The sequence below is a fragment of the Mus caroli genome, chromosome 14 (genome assembly GCF_900094665.2).
Source record: "Mus caroli chromosome 14, CAROLI_EIJ_v1.1, whole genome shotgun sequence".
NCBI classification, from domain to species: domain Eukaryota; kingdom Metazoa; phylum Chordata; class Mammalia; order Rodentia; family Muridae; genus Mus; species Mus caroli.
This window is the reverse complement of record NC_034583.1, coordinates 44,301,668-44,313,686: the sequence shown is the minus strand read 5'-3', so window position 1 is coordinate 44,313,686 and position 12,019 is coordinate 44,301,668. Positions and strand designations below refer to the sequence as shown.

The window sequence follows — 12,019 nt, the reverse complement described above, 5'->3', positions numbered from 1 at the left end:
TGTGTGTGTGTGTGTGTGTGTGTGTGTGTGTGTGTGTGTGTGTGTGTGTGATTTACCTATAACGATTGGGAAAAGAAAAATGATTTAAGGCATCTATTTATTGTAACCGTACCTGGCATTCCTGGTTGTCTTTATAAGCAGCTAGTGCCTTGAGATACTCTTTCTTGGCAGCCTCAGTCTTCCGCTTGTACACCTACAGGAAAGACAGTGTTTGTTTCAAATGAACCACTGGTAAGTACTGTCCATCAGAACTCAGTTCAACCACTCACAGAGGTGAACAGCTCCATGTCCACTGCCATATAAAGCATAAAACCATTTGCAAATTGTAAGATCAGTAATATACTTAGCTCAATACTGCCCAACTCAGAAAGGTTTCCCTTAGGAAATGTGTAAGTTGTCAAAGATGACCTCAAGAGTCCTTTCCTCTTGCATGTCCCTTCTGACACCAAAAGCTGAAGCCTATTTTCTTTTACTGAATCTGGGCTACCTCTGTGACTTGTTTGATCATTAGAATATAACACACTATTTAAAACACAAGAGGCAATAGATCTCTATGAATTTGCATCCAGACTGGTCTACAAAGTCAGTTCCAGGACAGCCAGGACTACACAAGAAACCTTGTCTTAAAAAACAAAGCAAACAACCCCAAAAACCACATGAAAGGCTACAAGGAATAACAACACAGCAACAAGTAACTGCCAGCTACAGCCAGCCATACTCCACCATTTGGTTAAAACAAATTCAGCTTTTTGTTTTAGGTACTGAGGACTTGCTTTGACAGAAGATACAGGCACATAGGGTAATGATAATTACAGCTATCTTCAGTTTACATGACTTGATGATTCATACCCCCACCAACACACACATTCCATAAGCTAGCCTTGAAACTCATGATCCTCTCTCTGCCTCTGCCTCATAAATGCTAAGAACCACAGTAGTATGCTTCCATGTCAGTTTCTTTTTCCTAAAGAGATGGTGTATGTGTGTCTCAGTATGTTGTTGATCCCAAATCGCTGGGGCCAAGGTGTTTTCTACCCTGCCTTCCCCTCCCCAGTATAACTGGGACTACACACACGTCATTATTACCAGTTCATTTTTTTTTAAATTCTGTTTAAATTTAGGGAGAATATATGTATATTCTATATACTCACTCTCTCTCTCTCTCTCTCTCTAGAGAGAGAGAGAACTATATATATATATATAGTTCTCTCTCTCTCTATATATATATATATAGTTCTATAACTATATATATATAGTTCTCTCTCTAAATATAATTTATAAATTTTTATATTATTTATAAATAACTATATATATATATATATATATATATATATATATAGTTTTCAACTGTACCTGAAACTTTGAGGGATAGTTTCAACATGCAACTTACCAAGAAATACCTTAACTTTACAATTAGAAAAAACATGAGGCTCGGGAAAGTTAACCTAAAAACTAAACAGTTAAAGACAAAAGAGGGATTAGGCACTATTGGATGGTACATGGAATTTCCAGGCTTTGAAAAGCTAAACTAAAGAGCTGAAGACACAAGGGATAAGCAACAATTGTTCACTGTCACATGAAATTTCAAGTTAAGGGAACAAGCCTGCCCAACCCTATCATTTAAAAGCTGTATGACCTTAACTGAGTGGGGAACCCCATAGTCCATCTTTAGACCTTTTCTTTCTTTTCTCTCTCTTGTTTTTTTTTTTTTTTTTTGAAACAGGGTTTCTCTGTGTGGCCCTGGCTGTCCTGGAACTCACTCTGTAGACCAGGCTGGCCTCGAACTCAGAAATACACCTGCCTCTGCCTCCCAAGTGCTGGGATCAAAGGAGTGGGCCCCACACCTGCCAGAATTCACCATTAGTAAAAGGAAAATGATGGTTATTTTACAGATTAGGGAAGATACAGTCTTTTTATTATGAAAGTTTATTAATGATTCTGTGTGCACATGTGTATGTTTTTTGGGTGTGCATGTAGAGGTCAGAGGACAAGTTGATTCTTCCCTGTCACCATGAAGAATGTTGGGTTCAAGGTCATCAGAAGCCTTCACCCAATGAGCACCAATTTGCAGTCCCACTTATAGTTTGGCAATGGGATTTTAGGTTAGAGATTTAGCTCAGTAGGAGAGTAAACATTTAGCAAGTATAAAGCCTTGGGTTTGCTACCCAGCACAACAACAATAACTAAATTAAAATGATTTTTTTCCCTGAAACTTCTAAGATAAAGAATATGTGAGCCAAGCAGTGGTGGCTCACACCTTGAATCCCAGCACTCAGGAGGTAGAGGCAGGTGGATCTCTGTGAGTTTGAGGCCAGCCTGGTCTACAGAGTGAGTTCCAGGATAGCCATGGCTGTTACACAGAGAATCCCTATATGGAAAGCAAATGTATTAAAACCATTAACAAAGAGCTCTATGACAGGGAAAGATGTGTGGTGATTTGAATTAAGAATGGCCCTCATGGGCTGCAGAGATGACTTAGCAGTTAAGAGCATTGACTGCTCTTCCAGAGATCCTGAGTTCAATTCCCAGCAACCACATTGTGGCTCACAGCATCTGGAATAGAGTCCGATGCTCTCTTCTGGTGTGTCTGCTGAAGACAGCGACAGTGTACTCACATACATAGAAACTCTGTCTCGAAAACAAACAAACAAACAAAAAACAAAAACAAAACAAATATATATATGTGTGTGTGTGTGTGTACATATATATATGTAAATAATTTAATAAATAAAATCTTACCCAAAAAATAAAAATAAAAAATAAAAAGGAATCTTTCCCCCTCCCTACCCCCAGCCATTTAAATGCTTAGTCACCAGAGAGTAGCACTACTTGAGGAAGATTAGTAAGTGTGGCCTTGTTAGAGGGAGTATGTCACTGGAAGTGGGCAGAGGTTCTAAAAGCCAAGCTGGGCCCAGTGTCCCTGTTTCTGCTGCCAGCAGATCTGGATGTAGCACTCTCAGCCACTTCTCTAACACCATGTCTGCCTACATGCTGCATGCTCCTTGATAAGAATGTACTAAACCTCTGAAACCATAAGCAAGCCCCAATTAACTGCTGTCTTTTACATGAATTTCCTTGTGGGCTGGAGAGACAGCTCAGTGGTATCGAGCACTGGTTGCTCTTCCAGAGGTCCTGAGTTCAATTTCCAGCAACCACATGGTGGCTCACAACCATCTGTGATGGGATCTGATGCCCTCTTCTGGCACCCAGGTGTATATGCAGATAGAACAACTCACATAAAATAATTAAATCTTAAAAAAAAAAAAAAAATGCCTTGCTCATGATGTCTCACACCAACAGAGCCCGGACTAAGGCTCTGTCCCTTTAAAAGTGTTCGCTACCCACTCTTCACCTGCTTCTGTTCTTCTCCAAGGCTGTCCCACATGGAAGCCACAATCTTCGAGACCTCCCCAAAGGTTGCGTTCGGGTTTTGTCCCTTGATGGCAGCCTGCGTATCTCGAAAGAACAATGCATACGCAGAGACTGGCTTCTGAGGTTCATTTGGGTCTTTCTTTTTTCTCTTCTTGGGAGCTTTTTGCTTTTTCCCTGTTTCCACTACCACTGTCTTCTGGGCGGGAAGTTGCTGTCAGGGAGAAAAATGGAGAGAATTAAAAGATGGCAGAAGGGAAGTACTGGGCCTGGAGAACTTTAAGAAAAGGGTTTGATAGGGGCAAACCAGGCTGGAAAGATGGCTTAGCAGTGAGGGAGGGAAAGCAGCCATAGCCGTGGCATTTAAGCTAAAACTGGAAGCAATGGTTTTGAGAGTCTTATTTGAGGATCACTGAGAACAGTGATTGAGGCAAGAGCCCAGAATCAAGTGAAGATGGACTAGCCTTTATACGACAAGCATTCTACCCTAGGGTAACAGAATTGACTTTGGCAGGGAATGCCTCACCCTCCGGAAATCATCAACACCATCCTCATGAAGTGAATTGGTAGGTGAAGGAGTAGTTGAAAGACGATCCTCAGGTGACTGGGCAGGTGGCAAGATGGTGCCACCTCCTAAACTCAAACCAAGTTGAGAACTCAGTTCTGACTGATCAATAGTGGTCAACTGGCTGTGTCCCATTAAGCCAGAAGTCATGTCTGTCATTGGTACATCAATTGTAACAGGTGGGTTGGCACTATACTGAGTTCCTATAGAATGGTCCAGGTCCTGAGAGAAGCAGAAAAACTAATCAAACACTAAATATTAAAATACCATGTCCCCTTCCTTATAAACTCCTGGGCTTCCATAGACTCCCATCATTTAAATCCTACAGAACATTAGATAATCTGTCTGCATAAAAACCATGTTAGGAGGCCAGGCATGATTACCTGCCCTGAATTCCAACACTCAGGAGATAAGAGGCAGATGGTGAAATCTCTGAGTTTGAAGCTAGCCTGATCTACCTATGTGAATTCTAAGTCAGTTAGGGCTACATAGTGAGAACCTATCTCAAAAACAGAAAAGGACAATTCGTTCCCTACAATCCGTGGGACTATACAGCATACAAGCTACACCCACTTGTATTTCTAGAATACGTTTTTAAAGTTGCAATGCATGGGCAATGAGAGCAGAGAAGCTGAAGTGCAGACAGATAGATGTCTGTCATCAAACACACGACATGGAGATGTGATACCGACAAAGTGCTGGAAACCCTAAACGTTTATGGTATCAGTCTACAATTACTATAGTTGGCCCAGCCCATTTTTTTAATAAATCACGCAATGTGACACTTATACATTAGAATTCCAGAATATGAAGGTTATTACAAAAAACAAGACCCTTTTTAAAACTATAAATAATTTTCACAAAATACTGGATATTTTACAGTTTAAAATTATTTTTTCAAGAAAATCTCATTCAGGCACAATGAAGTCTTTGTTGGTCAGTCCTTGAGGAAACAAGTACGACCCAAGTTTAGCAGGCAATAGGGACTAACTTTGTCCTCCTTAAAGCATTCCTATGAGCTTGGCAAGCCTACCACTGTGTTGCTTCTTACCATAGTCAAGCCCCCACTCAGGAGCCCTCCGCCCTGCTCCATCAAGCCATGGGTCATGCCCACAGGCATGTCCAATGTCTGGACCCCGTATTGAGCTGAAAAGCTGCCATCCTGTGAAGAGGAGGGGTCTGCCAGGTCATCAAAGTGGCCAACCACATCTGAGACAGCCAGCGAGGGATCAGAGTCCAAGGAGATAGGTGGAATTTCAAATTCCTCATCGCCCAAGCTTGGTGTATGGAATGTCTGTATGGAAAAATGGGAAAAGAATTAGTAGGAAGAGTAACAAGATTCCATAGAACTCGGTTTACAAATAAACCTCTTTTTAACCTTTAAATCTGTAGCCATGTGACATGCCTAAGAATCCAACCCCACTCACAATGGTCATTTATCTTTTCTTTTCAACCTTTACTATCTTTGTCTTAAATTATTTCTCCTGCTCTAGTCAAGTCTTTCAACACAAATAAGGAAATAGTCTATGATGCTTAATCTCCACCACAGATACTAGTTGACACCAGTTATTTCACAGTGGTTACGTCTGAATCTTTAGACCACAGAATTCGCTGTTCACCAACCAATCACACATTGTTGTTTTAGGTTCATCTGGAGCAAATCCTAAAAGATAATGCCATGGAAAACATACCTACCTCTAAAATATTTACAGTGAAGTTTCTTAGGACCTCACCATTTCAGAAATTTCAGTGTTAGTGACACAATTTTTAGGGTACATGATCTGGGGACCCAATAATAAAAAAAGAATGGATGATAACTACAAAGTTGAGGCCAGTAGCCTCACACAGCAAGACTAAAAAGTAAACCAAGGAGGAAAGATTAGTACACCATTCGGTCCTTTCTAGGTTTTGGGTTTGTTCCACACCCTACGTCCTTTTTCTCTCCTCTCTCTCCTCTTTTTTTCTTTCTTTCACTTATTTATTTATTATTATTATTTTGTTTTTGTTTTTTGAGACAAGGTTTCTTGGCTATCTCAAAACTCTTTGTACACTAGGCTGTCCTCAAACTCAGAGATCCCCCAGCCTCTGCCTCCCCAGTGCTGGAATTAAAAGCGTGTGCCATCGCACCCGGCTTCTTTTAAAGACCTTGTCTCAAATGACAAGTTTCTTGACTGCTAGGATTATAATCACACCCAACTTCACTCCTATTCCGAGCGGGGTCACTATTCACAGAACTAACAGCATATCTAAGCAAAAGTATATTTGACAGTTTCCTCGGGGCACTAAAAACCTAAGATAGAAGCATCTAGAACAAAAAGTGTTCTAAGTAATAAGCAAGAGGCTTTGTAGAAAGAGCTGTGGCTCCTCTCAGCTCAAGGCCTGGAGCAGGTTTCCCTTGTCTATAGAAATGGAGATTATGGCCTGAACAACGGTGCACACTCATCTCAGCAGCAAGAGACTGAGCCAGGAAGGTGGGTGAGTTGCAGTCCAGGCTGCCATCCCGTGAAATACCCTATCTCAAGAAAACAAAAACAAGCTGAGTGTTGTAAGCAGCACATACCTTTAGTCTAGCCTTCTAGAGGCAATGCACTTAGTCTAAATGTTCCCAGACTCTAGGCTTTGAAGGAAAAGCCAGTTTGAGGATTACGTTTATAAGAAAGGATACCAAGGAGCTAGTGAGATGGCTCACTGGGTAAGGTGCATGCTACCAAGCCTACCAACCTAAGTTCAATCCCTGGCCCCTCAAGGGAGAGGGAGAAAAGGGGGTAAAGAAAGAGAGAGAGGGGGAGAGAAGGAAGGAGGGGAAGAAGGGAGGGAGGGAGGGAGAGAGAAGAGAGGAGAGGAGGGGTGCTAGTTGTCATGGTTTGTGTGTCTGTGTGCAGGCAGAGGACTTTTTGCACACACCGCGCGCGCGCACACACACACACACATGAGAGCAAGCTCACCTGCTCGCCACCTCTCACGTTCCCTTTAGGATATGTGAACATAGTCAGTAAATAAAATAAAATGCAATTGAAAATAAAAATAAAGATTGCTTAGATACTGATTGAAGGAGAGGCAGAAGAGATGACTCAGCAGTTAAGAACATTTGCTGCTCTCGAAAAGGACACAGGCTCAGTTTTCAGCATCCACTCTGCTCACAACTATCTTTAACTCTAGCTCCAGGGATCAAATGCCTTCTGTCCTCTGCCTGCACACAGACACACAACCATGACAGCTAGCATCCCTCCTCTCCTCTCTCCTCATCTCCCTGTGCTTTCTATCCTCTTCCCTCTGTCCAGAGGTCCAATCAGAAGCTCCCACACACTAAGCAAAAACTCTAAAAATGACCTATATACCAGCCATCCAGTATTTAGAAAAACAGCTTTATCAGTGCTGGAGAGATGCCTCAGTGGTTTAGAGCATGTGCTGCTCTTCCAGAGAACCTATGTTCCATTCCCAGCACCCACATGGTGGCTCACAAACGTGTATAATGCAGACCCAGAGGAATCTCTTGCCCTCTTCTGACCTCCACAGGCACCTGACATGTGGTGCACAGACATAGATAGAAACAGGCACAACACCCATACACACACACACACAAAAAAATCTCTCCAGCCCCTATAATGATGTATTTGATATAAAGAAGTTCTTAACTTGAACACAGTCCATTTTTTCTATTAATTTATGGCTAATACTCCATAAGGGCAGCTATTTTCTTTTTGACAATAAAAAAAAAAAATAAAAAAAAATAAAAACCAAGCAAACTTGAAAAATGACTGTTCTTCAAAAAGAATTGCTTTAAAAAGATCACCTATTTTTAAGTTATCTGTGATGGCTTACAATAAGGCAGGAAACAACAAGACCCATACATTCACTAACATGAAGGTTAAAAGCCAGGCATGGTGGCATATATTTTAATCCCAGAACTCAGGAAGCAGAGGCAAATGAAGGCCAGCCTAGTCGCATAGCAAGTTTGTTGTCAGCCAAGACTACACAGTGAAATGATTCCTCTCAAACAAAACAAAGACATAAAGTTTAAAAATTCACTGAGAGGCAGGAACAAGTAGGTGCACAGGTTGTAAGTAACAAGGACAGAGTCAGGCCTAAAGGAAGCTACTGAAACGGAGGAGCTTAAAGCTTAGCTGAATGTTCCCTCCTCTCGACAGCAACATCAGGAGCCAGAACAGAACAGAAACAAAGGGCAGAAGCACGCCTTGAGAGGCCTCCCTTTTTCTGTCAATGCTGGGTCAAGGGTCCAGCACACAGTAGGCCAGTGCTTCACTACCTAGTCCCTGCATGTTTTGTTTTTTTTAAAATTTATTTATTATTATACATAAGTACACTGTAGCTGTCTTCAGACACTCCAGAAGAGGGGGGTCAGGTCTCATTAGATGGTTGTGAGTCACCATGTGGTTGCTGGGACTTGAACTCAGGACCGTCAGAAGAGCAGTCAGTGCTCTTAACTGCTGAGCCATCTCACCAGCCCCGTCCCTGCATGTTTTAAAGGGCCATCCCTCATGCAGTTAGCTTTTGATCAATGTCAGACTGGTAGGAAAAATTGAAAGCTGTATTTACCTTTTTTTTCTTTCCTTTTTTGGAGACATGGTCTCTCTATATAATTTTGGAATTTAAGATACACATGGGGTGGGGGTGGGGGGGACTGGAGAGATGGCTCAGCGGTTAAGAGCACTGACTACTCTTCCAGAGGTCCTGAGTTCAATCCCCAGCAACCACGCGGTGGCTCACAACCATCTGCAATGAGATCTGACGCCCTTTTCTTGTGTGTCTGAAGAGATCAACAGTGTACTGGAATAAATAAATAAATCTTTAAAAAAAAAAAAAGACACACAACTCTGTCTCCCAAATGTTGGAATTAAGATTAAAGATGTGTACCACTACACCCAGTCTTGTGTTTACTTTTTTTTTTTTTTCTCGTTTTTTTGAGAGAGGATTTCTCTGTGTAGCCCTGGCTGTCCTGGAACTCTGTAGACCAGGCTGGCCTTAAACTCAGAAATCCACCTGCCTCTGCCTCTGGAGTGCTGAGATTAAAGGCGTGGGCCACCACGCCCAGCCGTGTTTACTTTTAAAATGCACTTTCCTATAAATAAGGACAATGTGACTTACTGCACTCCAAACAATGAAATCAGACCATGGAGACCTTTTGGATGGAACTCGGAATAAAATCACCAAGTGCAAGACTTTGTTTCCTTCCTAATTTTGCCACTCATTTGAGTCATACCTCCCTTTGCTTAGGAGAATATTCAATAATATTAAGTTAAACAATAAATCAGCAGCCAGGAGTGCTAGAGTATGCCTTTAATCACAGGAAAGAGTTCTGTTCTGAATGGGAAGAACTCTTTACTGGAAAGGCAGAGGCAAGTGGATATCTTTGAGTTTGAGATCAGCCTGGTCTACATTGTGAGTTCCAGGACAGCCAGAGCTATGTGAGACTGTTTTTTATTTAAACAAACAAAGAAAGAAAGAAAGAAAGAAAGAAAAGAAAAAAACACCAAAAGAAACAAAAACAAAAAACTAAAAAGCAAACGCAAACTAGCAATCACTCACTGTCAATCATCTCTCAACCATAACTATGTTCCCACAGATGCTGGACGTGGTGACGCACGCCTTTAATCCCAGCACTCGGGAGGCAGAGGCAGGCGGATTTCTGAGTTCGAGGATAGCCTGGTCTACAGAGTGAGTTCCAGGACAGCCAGGGCTACACAGAGAAACTCTGCCTCGAGAAACAAAAAAAAAAAAAATAAAACAAAACAATGTTCCCACAGGATAAACCGACACAACAGCAATGGACAACTACTTTTGGTGCAAACAACCGTGCAAATGAATTCACAGCACTTTGGGAGGTAGTATATAATCCTCAAAAGATGGACCAAGGCTCAAGTTCTCAAAAAAATGGTAAAATTTCATACACTGCACCTTTGACTTTCGCTTGCCCAAGTAAGTGTTATGCTTTCTAATAGGAAAATCTGTCAACCGAAAGTTTTCCTGAATATCTTAAAGCAGTGGCTGTCAATGTTCCTAATGCTGCATGGACCCTTTATTATAGTTCCTCATATTATGGTGACCCCCAACCATAAAATTATTTTTGCTGCTATTTCTCAAATACAAGTTTGCGACTGTTATGAATCGCAAAGTATCTGTTTTCCCATGGTCTTAGGTGACCCTTGTGGAAGGCCTTAGAACATCCAACAACCATTACTTCTACTTCACGCCATCTTTAAAAAGCAAAACAAAACAAACCCTATTATTATAGTCATTTGACAACTGGAATCCAAAGGTGACATAGTCAGTCTGTGATCACTGGGTAACAGGTGCACTCTACCCCTTTTGTGTTCTCTGGCAGCTATTTCTTTCCCTCTGTCGTTCTTTAGCCAAGCAAACAGAAGCCACGTCAGTAAGATGAACCACTTTTATCACAGAAGACATTTCAAATAAAAGAGACCCCTATAGAATTCAAGGAATAACAACTGTCCGAAGTTAATCCCTGCTGGATAAACAACTTTCTTTATCTCGATTTCTTTACTGAAAAAAAAAATTTTCTTTCTTGCTGTCTCCCAAGATTGTTAGTTATTTCACCCCCAACCAAAGTACAATTCCTTTCGTTCTTCCTATTCAGAACAGAAACTCTTAAACAGGCCGTCTCTTCAACATCCTGGTTTCCTCCTGACAGCCGCTTTCGGTTCTTCCCCCCTCCACAGTCCTTAGAGGTGCTCGAAGCCTCGGCCACTGTCCCCTCCAGCTCCCGCCAGCCCCCGCGCTCACCCCCACCGTCCTTCCCCAACCGCTGCCTAGGCCCTCCGGCGCCCCAGCATCAGCAGCTTTTGCTCACCTCGGCCCCTGACAGGAAAGGGTGCGAGGGCCCAGTGATCGTCAGGTAATTGTCATTTCCTCCGGGAAACTGTAAACCAAAAGAAAGCCGCGGTGGGTAAGTGAGCGGAGCCGAGGCGTGCTGAGACCCCAGCTCTCCCGAGCCCCCCTGGCTCCTCGCTGCCCTGCATTCCCGCTTCCGCTTCCCCTAGTCGGCCGCGAACCCTCATCAGCCCTCAAAGACTCGGCACCCACCTCCATCTTCACAGCACCACTACCAGCGACTCAGCGTCTCCGCGTCCGCATCGCTCCCACCGCCCCCACTAGGTTCCGAGCGCGTCACTTCCTCAAGGAGAAAGCGTCGCTCGCCGATGATTGGACCGAGTCAGGGACGCAACCAGTCGCGATCCCAGCTGCCCGAAGGGTCGCTGTCGCCCCCTGGAGCTTGGTGGGATAATGGCATGTAGAAGAGCACGGGGTGGCCCTAGAGGCGGCGTCCGGTACAGCCGATCCAGCGAAGATTTCTGGGGGAGAGCAATAGAGACGCAGCTTGAGCTAGAAGGGCTGGAGCGGAGGCAAATAAGGAGACCCGTAGATTGAGTGGCTAGAGAGGTCGGAGGTAAGTGGCTGTAGAAATCGGGAGGACCCGGAACCCAGACGCCTCGGGACCATGACTTACGCTTATCTCTTCAAGTACATCATCATCGGAGACACAGGTAACCCTCCGACGGACCGCCTTCGGGGTTGGGGCGGGGATCCTACCTCCAAAATCGGCTTGGGGGCGGGGCGGGGTGAGCGGAGTTGCGCGGAGGGGGCGGGGCGAGGTCCGGGGGCGGGGCTCTGCCCCTGCCTTAGACCCTGTGCCCGGCTTGGGAGCCTGCGGCTTCCCGGGTGACGTGCGTCTAGTGAACACTGTTCTTTCGCAGGTGTGGGGAAGTCATGTCTCCTCCTTCAGTTTACCGACAAGCGGTTCCAGCCCGTGCACGACCTCACAATAGGTAAGCTTATCCCCTCGTTCCAGAACAGCTAAAAGCTAGCTGCCAGAACTGCTAAAGGAGAAAGTTAACAGTCTCAGTATTCTAAATAAAAAGTTACTTCTCGCTACCTTAGTCTGAAGCCATGGTATATGAAAAATGATAAAAGCTGGTAAGTGGAGGATAAATGATTGAAAGGTAACTTTAGCCGGGCGTGGTGGCGCACGCCTTTAATCCCAGCACTTGGGAGGCAGAGGCAGGCGGATTTCTGAGTTCGAGGCCAGCCTGGTCTACAAAGTGAGTT

At 43.6% G+C, this 12,019-nt stretch overlaps 2 protein-coding genes across 2 annotated transcripts in view; one reads left to right on the top strand and one right to left on the bottom strand.

Annotated features, from left to right (window-relative positions):
* Tox4 (TOX high mobility group box family member 4) overlaps positions 1–11,484 on the bottom strand; it is a 15,374-nt gene extending 3,890 nt beyond the window's left edge. Inside the window, exons 1-7 of the mRNA XM_021181945.2 lie at positions 11,421–11,484; positions 10,997–11,265; positions 10,764–10,832; positions 4,986–5,228; positions 3,896–4,156; positions 3,353–3,583; positions 113–193 (exon numbers count right to left, since the gene is read on the bottom strand). Coding sequence (XP_021037604.1) covers positions 113–193; positions 3,353–3,583; positions 3,896–4,156; positions 4,986–5,228; positions 10,764–10,832; positions 10,997–11,002 — 891 coding nt within the window. The 5' untranslated portion in view covers positions 11,003–11,265; positions 11,421–11,484. The remainder of the gene's footprint in view (positions 1–112; positions 194–3,352; positions 3,584–3,895; positions 4,157–4,985; positions 5,229–10,763; positions 10,833–10,996; positions 11,266–11,420) is intronic.
* The window catches only part of Rab2b (RAB2B, member RAS oncogene family), a 19,750-nt gene continuing 18,840 nt past the window's right edge, over positions 11,110–12,019 (top strand). Inside the window, exons 1-2 of the mRNA XM_021181947.1 lie at positions 11,110–11,457; positions 11,668–11,739. Of these exons, the coding sequence (XP_021037606.1) occupies positions 11,412–11,457; positions 11,668–11,739 (118 nt within the window). The 5' untranslated portion in view covers positions 11,110–11,411. The remainder of the gene's footprint in view (positions 11,458–11,667; positions 11,740–12,019) is intronic.